The 17,323-nt window shown below is 47.1% G+C and overlaps 1 protein-coding gene across 1 annotated transcript in view; it reads left to right on the top strand.

Moving 5' to 3' along the window:
* tenm2b (teneurin transmembrane protein 2b) overlaps positions 1 to 17,323 on the top strand; it is a 125,322-nt gene that overhangs the window by 94,722 nt on the left and 13,277 nt on the right. Inside the window, exons 6-15 of the mRNA XM_067229340.1 lie at positions 5,901 to 6,023; positions 7,541 to 7,746; positions 7,975 to 8,170; positions 9,343 to 9,444; positions 9,569 to 9,763; positions 11,157 to 11,357; positions 11,442 to 11,627; positions 16,296 to 16,442; positions 16,823 to 17,033; positions 17,167 to 17,286. Coding sequence (XP_067085441.1) covers positions 5,901 to 6,023; positions 7,541 to 7,746; positions 7,975 to 8,170; positions 9,343 to 9,444; positions 9,569 to 9,763; positions 11,157 to 11,357; positions 11,442 to 11,627; positions 16,296 to 16,442; positions 16,823 to 17,033; positions 17,167 to 17,286 — 1,687 coding nt within the window. The remainder of the gene's footprint in view (positions 1 to 5,900; positions 6,024 to 7,540; positions 7,747 to 7,974; positions 8,171 to 9,342; positions 9,445 to 9,568; positions 9,764 to 11,156; positions 11,358 to 11,441; positions 11,628 to 16,295; positions 16,443 to 16,822; positions 17,034 to 17,166; positions 17,287 to 17,323) is intronic.

Genomic DNA, 17,323 nt, shown 5'->3' with positions numbered 1-17,323 from the left:
TCGGACAACTGCTTGGTTGTAGGCACCAGCCACTCATTTATGAAAATATTCCACCCACATGATGGAGCCGGTCTCACCGCATTCCAGAGTATTGCGAGAGCAAAATAATTAATTATTGTAATTTTTTTACTTCAGTGCCTTAGCATTAGAATCTGAATCTGAATCCGGTTTATTGCCAAGTAAGTTTAGGCAACACGCATATGAGAAATTTGCTTTGGTAGGTTGGTGCATAAACATAGTAAGTAGAAATATTTAAAAAGACAAAACAAGCACTGTAAGTAAAAGGCATAATATAAAATTGAAACATTGACAATAAGATACAAAAGAAAATTAATAAAGAATTCTATAAAATGTGTACAATGTCACTGTTACTTAAATAAATATTGCGTAGTACCGTTTGTGCAGGGATATGCACAAAGTCACAGTATGAGGTTGAAAGAAGAAGCAATGTGCAAGATAGTAACTAGAAGAAGTGTGTTAATTTAACACATTCGAAGTCTATTGGTTTCACATGAATAAAACATCATGTCAGTGTCAGCGGGTGTCCTGGCCTTGTTGATGAGGACAGCTGTGGATTGAAAAAAAACTTCTCTTGTGGCGTGAGGTTTTAGTCATGACAGCTTGTACCCCAGACCCTTAGCTGGTACTGTGGTGGTCACTCCCTCTACATACTATATACAGTAGTATATACACACTGAATACACATTATACACACTGAATACACTATAGACACACTATACTAGACTCTGTTTACACAATGAATATAGTATAAAACTACACACACTATCTACACTGTATTCCCTGCTTCCCTCTCACGGTCCTCATACTGAAGTAAGAGCTTGTTCAATATATATAGAGTGTGAATCAGACATGAACTTGCTTATAAATGTTTGTTCACCTGGTCTGTGGGTTTGGGTCTGGGTTGAGCAGGCTGAGATGTGTTGTGGTCACAGGTAGAAGCCCCACCCCCAGTAGCTATGCCTTGGGAGACACTGCTACCAGCACATACTGTATCTACATGCAGAGATGGGCAGTATTTCAATTACTTGTATTTGAAATACACATTTCAAGTCTTTTGAGTATTTTGTCATTTGTATTTGATAGGGCGGATAAAAAATCTAATGTAATTTGTAACAAAATACTTTAGAATTTAAATTATGTGTATGTATTGATTATGTAACATAATCAATCAAGTTGTTGTCTTTTAATAGCTTGGCTTAGTTACACTGACATTCTGTGACTGTTCTTTCTTTTTGTGGGGTTCACCAGAGCTTTTTGTACATCTCTGAATGCAATCTGAATGCTCTGCTATACCAAATTGTTAGAAAACGGAAAATCCAGAAAAAGTATTTCCTATTGTATTTTGTTACATTTTATGGCACCAGTATTTTGTAGTCTATTTTAATAAATTTATTTGAGGGGTATTTTGTATCAAAATACATTTTGATGTATTTTTGCCCATCTCTGTCTACATGTCTTTCATAAGCTCACACACACACACATGCTAAGACTGTCTGACAATCTGTGTGTGTGAAAGACTCCTGTCCCCCCTTTTCCTTTCACCTCCCCTTCACTCCTCTCCTCTCCTAACCCCTCCTCTCCTCTCCCATCCCCTCCTCTTCTCTTCTCCCTCTCCTCTCCTCTTTTCTCACCCCCATCTGTTCGTTTACTTCAGTCTTCCTGGAGTAGCCTGGGGCTGGGGGGAAGTCGTTGCTAGGACACCACTGCACTGAGCAGTCCTGATGCAAGAGAAGCCAGGGTGGCATCATAATGATGTGATGAAGAGAGGAGAGGAGCGAAGATAGACAAAAAGTAAGAGGAAAAGAGTGCAAGAGAGAACGAAGGAGAGACAGAGGGAGAGAGAGGTTAGAGGAGAGGAGGAGGGCAGAGGAGAGCGTGGGAAGAGGAGAGGAGAGGAGAGGGAAGGAGAAGAGAGGTGGTAGAGAAGATTGGGGAGGGAAGGTCCAAGGAGGAGGGGAGGGGCAAGAAGGGGGAAGGAGAGGAGAGCAGAGGTGCACAGCTTTATGAAGAGACATGTCCAAGGGTTATAAAAGGAACATTTTCTCTTTTTAAACTTGTGTGTGTGTGTGTGCACGTGTGTTGAACAGAACATCAGTGTTTGCACAGGCGCCTGGTCCCTGGGGGGTATTAAATGGCGTAGAGAGAGGCGGGGGGTTGTTCCACCTGTTGTCTGACTATTGTAATCTTGGCCTGAGATTACTGTGAAGAGAAGCAGCCTTGCATCAGTCTGTCAGGACACAGGAGATTCCCCTGTGGAGCACACACACAGCTTGTTTTCTCTCTCCAGGTGATGTGGAGTGGGTGCTTTAAAGACTGCTTCCACCTGATGACTAATTAGCTGTTAGAGGCTGCAGGTACGCTCTCACAGACCCAGCCTTATCTCAGCCACATATGCAGTCTCATCCAAACCTAATCCTATGCCCAGCCTCATTCCAGCCTCATCCCAGCCTCATTCTAGTCCCAGCCTCATTTTAGTCCCAGCCTCACCCCAGCCGTATCACAGCCTCATCCTAGCCTCATCCCAGCCTCATTCTAGTCCCAGCCTCACCGCAGCCTCATCCCAGCCATAACCCAGCCTCATCTCCCAGCCTCATTTTAGTCCCAGCCTCATCCCAGCCTCGTCCCAGCCTCACCCCAGCCGTATCCCAGCCTCGTCCCAGCCGTATCCCACCCTCATCCCAGCCTCATTCTAGTCCCAACCTCACCCCAGCCGTATCCCAGCCTCATCCCAGCCGTATCCCAAACTCATCCCAGCCTCATTCTAGCCCCAGCCTCACCCTAGCCTCTAGTGTGGCCCCTGGCCTCACTGCAGAGCCACCCCTCTTTGTAGTTGAGCTTCAAAGCTTGCAGATGGAGGAGCTGTTGATGTTATCTGGGGAAACACCGCTGTACAGTTCAGTCCCCCAACCTGCCCTTCTTCCTATCTACCCCCCCCCCCCCACACACACACACACACACACACACCCAGCCTCGTCCCAGCCGTATCCCACCCTCATCCCAGCCTCATTCTAGTCCCAACCTCACCCCAGCCGTATCCCAGCCTCATCCCAGCCGTATCCCAAACTCATCCCAGCCTCATTCTAGCCCCAGCCTCACCCTAGCCTCTAGTGTGGCCCCTGGCCTCACTGCAGAGCCACCCCTCTTTGTAGTTGAGCTTCAAAGCTTGCAGATGGAGGAGCTGTTGATGTTATCTGGGGAAACACCGCTGTACAGTTCAGTCCCCCAACCTGCCCTTCTTCCTATCTACCCCCCCCCCCACACACACACACACACACACACACACCCATCCCCTACCCCCTCCCTCTCCACTTTCTCCATCCTGCAACTGGTCTGTTTTGTAGGTCAAGTAGTGTAGTGGTGTAACCCAGACATGGTTCTGTAGTTGAGCTAGGGTAGTGGTGTAAACCAGACAGGGTTCTGTAGTTGAGCTAGGGTAGTGCTGTAAACCAGACAGATGTTCTGTGCAGTAGACCTGTGGATCCTCCAGTCTCTATCTGCCTCCCATCCCCCTCCCCCCGTCCCTCACCACCCCTCCCCATAAATCTCCACTGCCCCCCTCCCCACTCATAGATAACATTATACAGCATTTTGAATAAGTAAATTATACATTCAGATTACATAAAGTGCTCATGAATTTCTCATCCAACGCATTTCCTTCTTAAATTATTCATACTTGTTGCGCCGGGCGGAGCGGTTTGCGGAAGATCTCTTCCTAATTTGTTCAAGACATCAAGGAGCTTGGGAGCGTCCGAGGCTGGTTAACCCCTAACCCTCTGGGCCTAACGACACGCCAGGGCCCCTTATGTTCAACCCTGCTGGTGTGGAACCCTGTATAGAACCATCAGAACCCTGTCTAGAAACATCAGAACCTGGTGACCCTGGGGTGGGTGGTTTGGAACACTGTCTAGAACCATCAGAACCTGCTGGTGTGGATGGTGTGGAACCCTGTCTAGAACCATCAGAACCTGCTGGTGTGGATGGTGTGGAACCCTGTCTAGAACCATCAGAACCCTGTTTAGAACCATAAGAACCTGTTGATGCTGTGCTGGGTGGTGTGGAACATTGTCTTGCTTGGGTGGGTGGTGTGGAACCCTTTCTAGAACCATCAGAACCCTGTCTAGAACCATCAGAACCCTATTTAGAACCATCAGAACCTGCTGATGCTGGGGTTGGTGGTGTGGAACCCTATCTAGAACCAGCTGCCCTCGTGGCAGGTGGGCTGGCACTGTGCAGAGGCTTCCTGACAGCTGTAACAGAGTTAATGAGCACACAGCTGTGCTGACCTCAGGAGCAGCAGCTACCCCGCGTTAGCCCTGGCCTCTAACCCTAACGCTTACTCTGAAATATCCAGCAGTCAACCTAGCGCAACCACTCTCACTCACACTCACTCACAGCTGTACTACAAGGTGATTAATGTTTGGGCTTTTCCCTCTGTTGCTTCCCAGCTGAAGCCAGGTAGCGAATATAGTTAGTCTCTACTTTACCAGAAAAGGTTGTTGCGTCATTTGTAGGAGTCCCATTGATTTCTTTCTAATCCCATATTGGTGATTACATACTGTAGGACAATCAAGCAGATTGTATAAAATCAGTGTGTATGTGATGGGTAAGGATATTGACTTCTGTCTGGGGCCTGGTGACCAGACAGTAGACATCTCATAGTCTCCCTTCACAGGCTCCCCCCAGAGACGGAGCCTCATTGGTCAGAATCAATCAAGGGGCCTGTTTGGTGTTCATTCCTCCTGTCACCTAGCCTCATTGGGCAGCCTTTTTGACCAATCAGCAGTTGATAATCAGACTAGGCCTTGAGAGTTTAGAATGGAGGAAGAGAAGAGGAGGAGATATGAAGAGAGAGGGGGAAGAAGAAGAGAGGAGATGTGTCGAGGAGTATCAGAAGACAAGAAGACACAGAGGGAAGGAGTGGGAGAGGACAGATACGAACGCAAAACAGAGAGAGAGAGAGACACAGAGGGGAGAGAGAGAGAGAGAGAGAGAGAGAGAGAGAGAGAGAGAGAGAGAAAGAAAGAAAGAAAGAAAGAAAGAAAGAAAGAAAGAAAGAAAGAAAGAAAGAAAGAAAGAAAGAAAGAAAGAAAGAAAGAAAGAAAAGAGGGAAAGAGAGAGAGAAAGAGAGAGACAGAAGCAGGGGACTGAGAGACCATTGATTTTCTGGGTTGAGATGAAGGAGTCCTAGCAGCACATAGCACATCTTAGATGAAGGGGACTGGCCACGTCTGTTGCTCTGTATGTGCAAGTGTGTATGTGTGTGTGTGTGTATGAGTCTGTGTGGATGTGTCTGTGTGTGTGTGTGTGTGTGTGTGTGTGTGTGTGTGTGTGTGTGTGTGTGTGTGTGTGTGTGTGTGTGTGTGTGTGTTTGTGTGTGTGTGTGTGTGTGTGTGTGTGTTGTGTGAGTGTGCATATGCATACTTTATGTGAGGGCACATGGCAATGTCAGAGTGTGTGTGCTGGAGTGTATCCATGTGGAGTCAGCTATGAGTAACTGGGCAGAATATTAATATCTTACACATACACACACACACACACTCACAGACAGACATACACACTCACAGGCAAACACAGACACATGCACTCACACACTCAATGCACAGTTAGTGAAGTGCATCTAGAGCTTGTCCCTTAGATTTTGCTGTGCCTCTGAATAACTAAATACTGTTACTGCTGGGTCATTCTCTTTACCTTCTCTCTCTATTCCTTATCATCTCCCTTTTTTCTCTCTGGCTCCCTTCTTCTCTCTCTCTTCCTCCCTTCTGCCCTCTCCCTTCTTCTCTCACTCTTTCTCCCTTCTCTATGTCTTCTTCTCTCTCGCTCTCTTCCTCCCTTCTACCCTCTGTCTCTCTTTTTCTCTCATGCTCTCTCCCCCACAGCTCTGAACGTGCTGGGGTTAACCTGGAAGCTCCGTCCAGCTGACAGCCACCTGGTCACCACGGCGCTGAGCACCGGTCTCCCTGGCAACAATGATGTGGCGACAGTGCCCTCAACAGGCAGAGGTAGGAACTGACAGCCTGCACAGTGAACATGACAGACTGGTTTGAAAGTCTTGTCCCATCAAGAGATGTGCTGTGTGTAGCATCACATGACAATGCAGCTCAGCCCGTCTGGGGCTGGGGGCCGGCCTGAGCTCTGTCACATCTGCTCAGAACACAGTGGTCACTTTAAAGAGGTAGGGGAGGGTGGAGGGAGTTAGGGAGAAGGTATGGAGGGTGGAGGGACAGAGGGAGGTGGAGGAGGATGTGGGGAGGTGGTGGAGGATGTGGGAGGAAGGGGAAGATGTAGGGAGGTGGGAAATATGTACTGAGGTACGGGAGGGTGTGTGTAGTTAGGGAGGATGTAGGGAGTTAGGGGAGGATGTAGGGAGGTAGGGGAGGATGTAGGGAGGTAGGGGAGGATGTAGAGAGTTAGGGGAGGATGTAGGGAGGTAGGGGAGGATGTACAGAGTTAGGGGAGGATGTAGGGAGGATGTAGAGAGTTAGGGGAGGATGTAGGGAAGTATGGGAGGAAGAGAGTTAGGGGATGATGTAGGGAGGTAAGGGAGGACCTAGGAAGTTAAGGGGAAGGACCCTTTGGCCTTCCCCTTTTCCGTAACCTTTCCCGGAGAGTACCTGTCAGTCAGTATGTCAGTATATCAATGACGAGTCACGTACTGGAAGGAACTGGAGAGAGGCAAATCATACCAAGCTAGGCAAGATAGGAATGTGTGGAGAATGGAGATGGCATGTGGAGGCGAAAGGTTAGCGTTTGAGGATGTACCATTGCCGTCGCTGTCAGTATTGCCATGGCAATACTACTTTTTCGCAGACCTTATGAGGTTTATTTAATTTAGAAGACTTAAGTAAACTGTAATGACAACCAAATGTTATGTATTGAGGATTCTGAAGCGATACGAAAACATCAGACTTTTCAATAGGCACATTGCGCCTTGCGCTGGCGAAAAAGTATTTTAAGTCACCTGTCAACATATCCAACTGAAACCGAGACCCATGAATCGCAATACAAACCGAGCAGTGGGCTTGTTGAATTGCTGCACCCCTAGTAGGGAGGCAGGGGAGGATGTGGGAAGGTGGAGGAGGATGTGCAGCGGTGGAGGAGGATGTGGGGTGGAGGGGGGTGGGTGGAAGGAGCAGGGATCTGGGATGTTGTCCTCTGAAGTGCTGTTCCAACAGCCCAACGTCTGTGATTGGGATCTTTGAGGAGGTGCTAACCTCTCTCTCTCTATATACACACACACAAACACACACTCAGTTACATACATACAGAGGCAGACACATGATAAATATTAACACCCACATGCTCAACTTGTCCAGGCTAAGACGGTTTACTATATTTAGACCATGAAATTAAGAAATTAAATGTTCTCGGCTTCTGATGATTTTAGATTTAGGGAGTCAGGTGGCTGAGCGGTTAGGGCATCGGGCTGGTAATCAGAAGGTTGCCGGTTTGATTCCCTGCCGTCTCTTCACCCTCCTCCCCCTCACCTCCCTCACCCCCTCTCTCACCAACCCCCCAGGGCCCTGGGTGTACAGGAACAGCAGCATTGTGTCTGGGGAGCTGGAGGTGGGGAGGAGAGTGGGTCAGGAGGTTCCCCCGGGGGTGTTCTGGAGGACCCTGCTGCACCTGCGCCAGCCCCTCTTCCTCAAGTTCAACATCTCCCTGGGGAAGGACGCCCTGTTTGGGGTCTACATACGCAAGGGCCTGCCCCCCTCACATGCACAGGTAACTAGGGATTGCCCCCCTCACGCGCACAGGTAACGAGGGCCTATCCCTGTCACACGCACAGGTAACTAGGTGCTCTTCCTCACCCAGAATTACATCATATGTGATGGAGTACAGTAGTATAGTATGACTTCAAATGGGGTAGAGTACAGTAGTATAGTATGAATTCATATGGGGTATCGTGCAGTAGTATAGTATGACTTCATATTCTTGCTCTTGCTCTCCCAGTATGACTTCATGGAGCGTCTGGATGGGAAGGAGAAGTGGAGCGTGGTGGAGTCTCCCCGGGAGAGGAGGAGCATCCAGACGGTGGTTCTGAACGAGGCCGTGTTCGTCCAGTACCTGGACCCTGGCACCTGGCACCTGGCCTTCTACAATGACGGCAGGGAGAGAGAGACTGTCTCCTTCAGCACTGTGGTTCTGGGTGGGTCCTCTCTTTATATATATCTATCAATCTATCTATCTCACTGTGTCTATCTCTCTGGTTCTGGTTCTGTGTCTGGTTCTGTCTCTCTCTCTCTTTCTCTCTCCCTCTCTCTCTCTCTCTCTCTCTGGTTCTCTCTCTACCTCTTTTTACATTTAAGTAAGTTTGTTTATCGTATGCACCTTCCTGCCACATACAACTCCCTGTTTGTGTGAACTTATGTTCAATTTCCTGGGAAATTGTGAGGTGTGTTTGCGTCCGTTGCAGATGGGTGCGTTTTTTTAAACTTAAATTGTACTATTTTGGTAATTTAAATAAATGCGTACTTACTATTTATAAAGATTCAATAGATTAAAAAGTTTAAATTAGTTGCTGCTCATTTATACTTCAAAATAATAAGTGTGAAGTGTATAATGAAAGTGTTCTGTTCTCAATTCCCTGTGATTCTTCTCATACCCTGCAGGAGGGGATGGTGATAGTCTATGTGGCAGCCTCACATAGTTGAAACAGTTGCATAAAAAACATCTGATAGTTTCACCAATTGAAAAACTAATCTGGGACTTTTGATTTAAGTAAGGGGAGTGCCGAAAATTCTGTTGCCATTTGGCTTCATAAAGTTTAGGTTAAACCACAGTGGAATAGTTTCTCTTACCAAGTGAAGTGTCTTGCGTACAGCATTGCAGTGAGCTACAATGGTTTTAAACCACAGGTGATGATAATTTCACAAACAAATCCTTTACTTGTAGTTATAATAAATCCTAAAACAAACATTTATTTGTGAAGAAATGTTTATTTTAACGATTGAAAACGTTAAAATAAACAATAAAATAAACAGAAGTTAACGAGCTGCTAAACTAATGTTCTAATATAGGTAGTCACGCGTGTGTTCATGATGTTAGTTAGTGAAGTTTCTGACTGTGGCTAGCTTGTTAGCAACCGTTAGCTTCACTTTTGTCCACAAAAAAAGTGTTTTTAAGGGTTGGAAAATATGAAATATATATGAGAGATCCAAAGTTGTTCCTTGCCAAAAGGAAAACACACCCATTAAAGCCCATTCTGATTCAGATTCAGAAATTATCTCTCTGGTTGTTTCTGTCTTTCTTTCTCTAACTCTCTTTATCTCTGTGTTGATTGGATGAAAGCCTGATCATGATTACTCCATGTGGTTGCAGATTCCGTTCAGGAGTGCCCACAGAATTGCCACAGCAACGGAGAGTGCATGTCTGGTGTGTGCCACTGTTTCCCAGGGTTCCACGGGATGGACTGCTCCAAAGGTACATCCTACTTCCAGCTCCACCCGCCTCCTAAACAGGAAGTCACAGAGTATACCCAAATTGTAACTGTCTCTGTATTTCTACCCCCGCCCCCCCCCCCCCCCCTAACGCCCTGCCCCCCCAGCGGCGTGTCCGGTGCTGTGTGGGGGAAACGGACAGTATGACAAGGGCACCTGTATCTGCTACAGTGGCTGGAAGGGGCCTGAATGTGACGTTCCTGTCGGCCAGTGCATCGACCCAGAATGCAACGGGCACGGGACTTGCTCCAAGGGCTCCTGCACGTGCTCTGCGGGTTACCGAGGCAACAGCTGCGAGGAGGGTGAGACTGGTCAGGGGTCACGGCTGATGTCCATACACACACACACTTATATAAACATGTACACACACACTTATACAGACATGTACACACACATACAATCATGTGCACACACACTCATACAAACGTGCACTCTTCTGTGTCTCTCACTCACTCTTTACCCCCTATCTCTTTTTAACAGAACTTATTGTTCACACACACATTTACTTCTTCCTTTTCTCACTCGCACTTGTGAACATGTCTTCAGGGAGGATCTCAGCTTTCTCCTCCTGGGAGCCAGATTAATTTAGAAGAAGTGTGAGCTAGCCAGTCAGCCAGTCAGTCAGTCAATTAGCCAGCCAACCAGTCGGGCCAGTTACCAAACCAGCCAGCTAGTCAGTTAGCCATCCAGTCAGCCAGCCAGTTAGTCAGTTCTCCAGCTAGCCAGCCAGTCAGTCAATTAGCCAGCCAGCCAGTCATCCATCTAGTCAGTTATCCAGTAAATCAGTCAGTCAGTTAGACAGCCAACTAGCCGGCCAGCCAGCCAGTTAGCAAACCAGCCAGCTAGTCAGTTAGCCACCCAGTCAGCCAGTCAGTTGGCCAGCATTCATCCAGCCAGTCAGTCAGTTCCCCAGCAAGACAGCCAGTCAGTCAGCCAGCCATTCATCCAGCCAGTCAGTCAGTTCCCCAGATATCCAGCCAGTCAGTCATCAGTACACACAGCATACAGCAGAAGTGATATTAAGGAGATGTAGAGGCAGTATTGATCTGCCAGTTAAAGAATAGCTCTGCAGCTAAATCATTCACTTACCTTCTTATACCCTCTACTCTGCTGGGAGGAAGGGATGGAGGGAGGAGGAGGAGGAGAGAGAGGAGGTGTCAATGGAGGGAGGAAGAGGAGAGGGGAGGCAGGGATGGAGGGGGAAGAAGGAGGAGAGATGGGAGGCAGGGGTGGAGGGAGTAGAGAGAGGGAAGGGGGGGGAGGAGAGGTGATGAGAGGAAGAACAAAGGAGATAATGGACTTCATACTAACTCGTTTCTCTTGTTTTATTCTTCCCTCTTACAAGGCTCTTATCCAATAGAACCCATTATCATCTGTTTGTGTGTGTGTGCGTCTGTGTGTGTATGTACTTGCGTGTATGTGTTTGTGTATGCATCTGTATTGGTGTGTCCCAGTGTGTCTAACACATCCATGCACAAATGTGCATATGCTAATCTGTCTCTCTCTGTTTGTGCCAGTGTGTTAATCTCTCTCTCTCCCACCCATCAATCTCTCTATCCTTCTCTATCTCTCCATCTCTGTCTCCATTTCTATCTCTCTGTCACCCTCTATCTTTCTCTCCCTCTCTTTCTCACTCTGTCTCTCTCCCTTTCTCTTTATGTCTCTCACTCCATTTCTATCTCTCCCCCCCCTCAGTGGACTGTGTGGACCCGGGCTGTTCTGGTCATGGGACATGTGTGAACGGGCAGTGCCACTGTAAGCCGGGCTGGGCAGGGCTGCAGTGTGAGCATGCGCGGGCCCAGTGCCCTGACCAGTGCCATGGTCATGGAGCCTACATACCCGACACGGGCATTTGCAGCTGTGACCCCAACTGGACGGGCCCTGACTGCTCCATGGGTAGGTCACACACACACACACACACTATACAGTGTACCCGGACGCTCATGCCTGTGTGTATGTGTGTCCTCCTTCTCTCCCCAGAGGTGTGTTCATCGGACTGTGGTGCCCACGGGGTGTGTGTCGGTGGAGTTTGTCGCTGCGAGGAGGGCTGGACGGGCGCAGGCTGTGACCAGCGTGTGTGTAACCCTCTGTGTGTGCAGCACGGCACCTGCCGCGACGGGAAGTGTCTCTGTCAGCAGGGTTGGAACGGAGAGCACTGCTCTATCGGTATGAACACATACACACACACACACTGGGCTATCACATACACACACGTACCGATACACATACAGTAGGCTAACACGTAAACCCTCGCTTCAGCACACACACAGTGGGCTAATGCGCACACACTGGGCTAACGCACACACACCTGGTTAAAATGCACACATCAGACAAACACACATACACACGCATCAGGCTAACACACACACACAAACAGTGAGCCCGGGTTGTCAAGCCTCACGCATTCGCCGTGAGATGCATTTCAACCTTTTCTTACGCAACACCTTGTATTTCTCACACTGAGAAGTAAGGAATAACTTGTCCCACTATATACAATTAATGGACAAGGCGCAGGCATACCGAGGTAAGTTTTCTGCCGAGTTGAGAGCTGTCTCGAGTTATACAGAGTTAAATGCCACCTATCAGACAATCAGAAACACCAGCCCCCTCCCCCCTCCCGTTTCCAGGATTTTAGTACACAAACGTTCACAGGTATGGTAATCTCACGCCAAACTTTTGACAGAACTTGAGAGCCCTGGTGAGCTAACACACACACTGAGTTAACATACACACACTGGACTAACACACACACACACTGAGTTAAAACGCACACACTGGACTAACACACACTCACACTGAGTTAACACACACCCACTGGACTAACACACACACATAGACAGTGAACTAACACTCACTTCATTGAGAGGCTCTTCACTCTACTAGACTGTCACTCAGCATGTCAACCTGTCCATCTCCTCTGAGGCAAACCCACACTCACACACACACACAAACACTCTCGCACACACAATTAAACTCACACATACACCATCCCCACACCCTCGTCATCCACGAGGGCTCTCCGTGGCTAAAGGGCTCCATATTTATCTTCTGCTCTGCGCCCATTCATTGAGAGAGAATCTGCTTCCTACTTCCTTTTGTTCTTTCCAGGGCTCTGTATTAACCCATCTTAACAAACACACACCCTCTCAGCATGCTCTGTGTTTGTGTGTTTATTGCAGACCACTGGGATAACCTTGAGCCAGGTAAACATATTCCTCTCCCAGTAAAGCCCCCCCCTACTTCCTGTCTAAGCCACGACACTGGGCCATCTAGTGTTGTGGAAAGAGCATTAGTCAAACCTGTTTACTACAGTGTAATGGAAACAGGTTTTTCATCTGCTTTTAGTGCTAATATTCATTATTAACACTCTTAGAATTGTTAGCTTCATGAACAGCATTACTATCGTCACTGGTAGCATTTACATTTACATTTAGTCATTTAGCAGACGCTCTTATCCAGAGCGACTTACAGTAAGTACAGGGACATTCCCCCGATGCAAGTAGGGTGAAGTGCCTTGCCCAAGGACACAACGTCAGTTGGCATGACCGGGAATCGAACTGGCAACCTTCGGATTACTAGCCCGATTCCCTCACCGCTCAGCCACCTGACTCCCCCAGCATTTGTAGAGTTGTTAGCAAACTTAGCGTTGTTTGCACTGTATAGCGCTATTAGAGATGGTAGCGTCTGTGCTAGTGTCAGCACACCATGTTGAAGTGTCTCCTTTAGACTTTACAAAGTCCCCCATGTGTAAATGTTTCCTCTCGTCAAAGCTAGCATAGCGTTGCATATCGTGTCCTCTGTCTATCTCTCTGTGTTTTCAGCAAGCTGCCTGCAAGTGTGTGTCTGTGAGTGTGTGAGCATGAGTGTATGTGTGTTCCACCATGTTAAACAGGCAGAGATGAACCGGGGAGTTTTAGTGGTCGGGGTGGTGGTGTGTGTCTGACCCCTGAGGAATTTGAATGTCCCTGGCCTTTGAGGAGGCTAGCCAGCTGGGCAGCATGCTAACTAACCAGAGCAGGCCACGATCGCACTGCTAATACACTCCCACTGACTCCCAGAATACTGATGAGACTGGGACACACTGCTGTGTGTGAGTGTGTGAGTTTGTGTGTGTGTCTCAGTGTGTGTATGTCAGTGTTTGTGTCAGTATGTCTGTGTGTGTCAGGGTGTGTCTGTGTGTCAGTGTGTGTGAGACAGGGGTGTGCTGGTTTGTGAGTTAGCGGTCAGTTAGCAGTGTGTGTGTGTCAGTAAAGCTTGTTGGTGCATGTGTGTGCCACCTCTCTGTGCTACCAGCACTCTCCTCTGTCTCAGAGTTGATCTCATCAGGCTGGTAATTTCATCGACATCCTCTGATCATATACACAAGGGAGCTCTAGACTAGCATTTCTCAACGCTATTTCAGCCATGGCACCATGTAAAAGTAGGCAACATCTCAAGTCACAACAGTCAAAAATGTATTAAAAAGGGTGCACTCTATATCCTTCTGATGGCCAACACACACACTCATACGCACACACACATACACACACACATACCATAAGTGGTTTATGAAAGAGAGGGGGGACAAATGTGACTTGTTAGCAATGGGATACCTGGAACGATGCACACAACCGTCTTGTCAGGGATCTTGATGTAAGCTTGGCTCGAAAAACTCAGTTCCGACAAGTATGTTATAGAGAAGGCTAGCAAGATTGCAATGGCGCTACTCAAAACCATTGGGTTCTCCTTTTCCCATGATAATCAAAACCTGTCCAAAGCCATGTCTTGAAGTTTTATTTTTAATGTATGATCTACTATGATCTCTGCCAGTTGTTCCCCAGCCAGCAGTGAGACAAGGATATTGAGCTTTCCAGTGCACAAGGACTCTGTCACAGACACAGTCAAACTGTGCAAAAGAACTCAGATTGTCAGAAAGTATTGACTAAATCTCTCATTGAGAATATTCACATGCTGAGAGATAAGGTACAAACGTTTGCTGCTGTTTGAATGAAGGGAAACATCTCAAGCCTTCCCTGCTAGAGTGTGAGCTTGGATCAGATGCCACGCAATATGTCAGACGAGGTGAGAAGATTTTCTAATTGACCTTGCATTTTAGCATTCAGTTCATTGTGATGCACAAGCAGACACCTAACAATGTCGGCCAAATACGCCGGTTTCGTGTGCCTCCGATCAGGAACCTTGAGTTATTTAGCTCGAACACTTGTCCCAAAATCTTCCACCTTGAAAGCGTGAGCAAGGCTTGAAAATATGGAGGACTAAATGTGCCAAAATTAAATACATAAATAAATACATAAATAAATAAATAAATAAATATACATCTCTTAAGTGATGTTAACATTTATGTTAACAGTTATGTTATTGTTAACATGTGGCCTGTTCTCACTCACGTTCATTGAAGCAAGCGCATGATCAGGTAGAGGGTCAGAGAAGTGTGTGTGTCTTGGTTGTGCCAGGCTGCCAGCACCGTTCAACAGCTCAATACCAGGCATAAACCTTTACAGGTTACGTTTTAGGGCCATTTAAACATGTTCAGGAAAATACAGTGTTTTATAAAGCATAAAACACTGCAGTTCCATGAGGACAGCTCGCCTCTTTTCATTTAATATGAAATGCACATTTCTTTTCCTTTGAAAAGGGACGGGACATAACCAGTTGCTCAGAGCTGTCCTTATTGGACTGCAATGTTTTACTCTTGGAGCACTGTGATTGGACACTGTGATTGATAGCAAACTGTCAGACCTGAGCTGTCAATCAAGTAGTAGACGTATTCTGCCTTATTGAAACACAAATGGGCCGATTTCAAATCTATTGGTAACATTTGGCCTGTTCTCAGTCACCTTCATTGAAGGTTCCCTAAAGTTCCCTTTAACAATAACATATCTGGTTAAATCGTTTTCAAAGTGGCCCATTTGTGTTTCAATAAGACTGAATATGTCTACTACTTGATTGACAGCTCAGGTCTGACAGTTTTCTATCAATCACAGTGTCCAATCACAGTGCTCCAAGAGTAAAACATTGCAGTCCAATAAGGACAGCTCTGAGCAACTGGTTATGTCCCGTCCCTTTTCTTTATGTATTTCTTTATTTAATTTTGGCACATTTAGTCCTCCATATGAAAACCTTGAAAATGTGTTAGGGTTAGCTATGAGTTTCTGCTCCCATTTCCTCGATAGGATTCTTTTTCTTCCGGCAGCATTTTTGTGTTTTGAACACAAACACACAAACAAGCTTTACTTACTCACGCTACACAAACTATACTTACACAGACACACACACTTCTTGCTCAAACACCCCAGCCCCAGAAGGAACATCATCCAGCACTAATGAATTGTGTGAAATACATTATATCCACTCAAAAGTACTCTTTAACAGTGAGTGGATATAAATATTTGTATCAAACACTCAGTAACAGTGAGTGGATGTATATCGTTTATTGAATACTCTTTCAAAGTGAGTGGATATTGAAGATAGCAGGCTGGTGTCCCAGAGGAGAGTTCTCCTGGATCTGTAGCCCATAGCAACAACCCCACAGCTCCACTGTAGAATCAATACTCTGCTCATTAGCATGGTTTTTATGGGCTGTTGGAGAATACTCTACACAGGTTACTAAGACTGTTACTAAGGTTCATTGTATCCCACACCCTCGCATCACGCTCATTAAAGACGTATCTATCTTTCTGTCTTCCTTCTCCTCATCTGTCTCTCCCGCTCTCTACTTCCCTTTCCCACCTCCCCTCATCTCCTCCTTCCTGTCCTCTGAAAACCCATCCTCCTCCACTCCCCTTGCCTTCCTACCTCCCTCTCTTCCTCCTCCTCCCCTTGTCTCCCCCCCAGACGGGTGTCCAGGCTTGTGTAGTGGGAATGGCCAGTGCATTCTGGGACAGAACATGTGGCGCTGTGACTGTCACACAGGCTGGAGGGGATCTGGCTGTAGCGTCGCAATGGAGATCTCCTGCTCCGACAATAAGGACAACGAAGGAGGTTTGTTTCTGTGCGTGTGTGTTTGTGCGTTTGCATGTGTGTATATTTGTCTGCGTGTGTGTGTGTGGTCTTATTTAACTACCCTTGTGGGGACCAAATGTCCTCACAAGTATAGTGAAACATGAAAACATGACCTTGTGGGGCCTTTTTGCTGCGCCCAATAACTTTGTTTCAGGGGGATTTATGTGTTTGAATTACATTAAAGGTTAAGGTTAAGATGTAAGGGTTAATGTTAGTGGTTAGACATAATTTTGAATGGAAGTGAAAGGTTGAGCCCCACTACGATATAAAAACAAACTTGTGTGTCTGCAAGTGCATGTGCATGTTTGTGTGTGTGTGTGTGTGTGTGTGTGTGTGCTAACAGTGTCCTCCTCTCCCAGATGGCCTGACAGACTGCATGGACCCTGACTGCTGCACCCAGACTCCCTGTTTGACCAATCCACTGTGCCAAGGTGCCCGGGACCCCCTCCAGATCATCCAGCAGGCCCAAACAGGGGGCCAGAAAATGAGGTCATTCTATGAACGTGTCAGGTCATTGGTGGGAAAGGACGCCACTCACATAATTCCTGGAAACAACCCCTTTAACGCCAGGTAACTTGTTTCTACTGTACTCTACTGGTCTCTGCTCAACTGTATTTTACTCTACTGTACTGTGTTCTGCTCTACTGTATTATACTATACTCTACACTCTACTATACTCTGCTCTACTCTACCCTGCCCCCAGCCTGGTGTGTCTGATCCGAGGTCAGGTGGTGACATCAGATGGAACGCCCCTGGTGGGGGTCAACGTGACATTCCTCCGATCCCCTCATTACGGATACACACTCACAAGGCCCGACGGCATGTATGTGTACACACACACCTGCACACGCACACACACA

Source organism: Osmerus mordax, chromosome 25 (assembly GCF_038355195.1).
Source record: "Osmerus mordax isolate fOsmMor3 chromosome 25, fOsmMor3.pri, whole genome shotgun sequence".
In the NCBI taxonomy this organism is placed as follows: Eukaryota; Metazoa; Chordata; class Actinopteri; order Osmeriformes; family Osmeridae; genus Osmerus; species Osmerus mordax.
The sequence above is the reverse complement of the archived record's forward strand: the minus strand, read 5'-3'. Positions and strand labels throughout refer to the sequence as shown.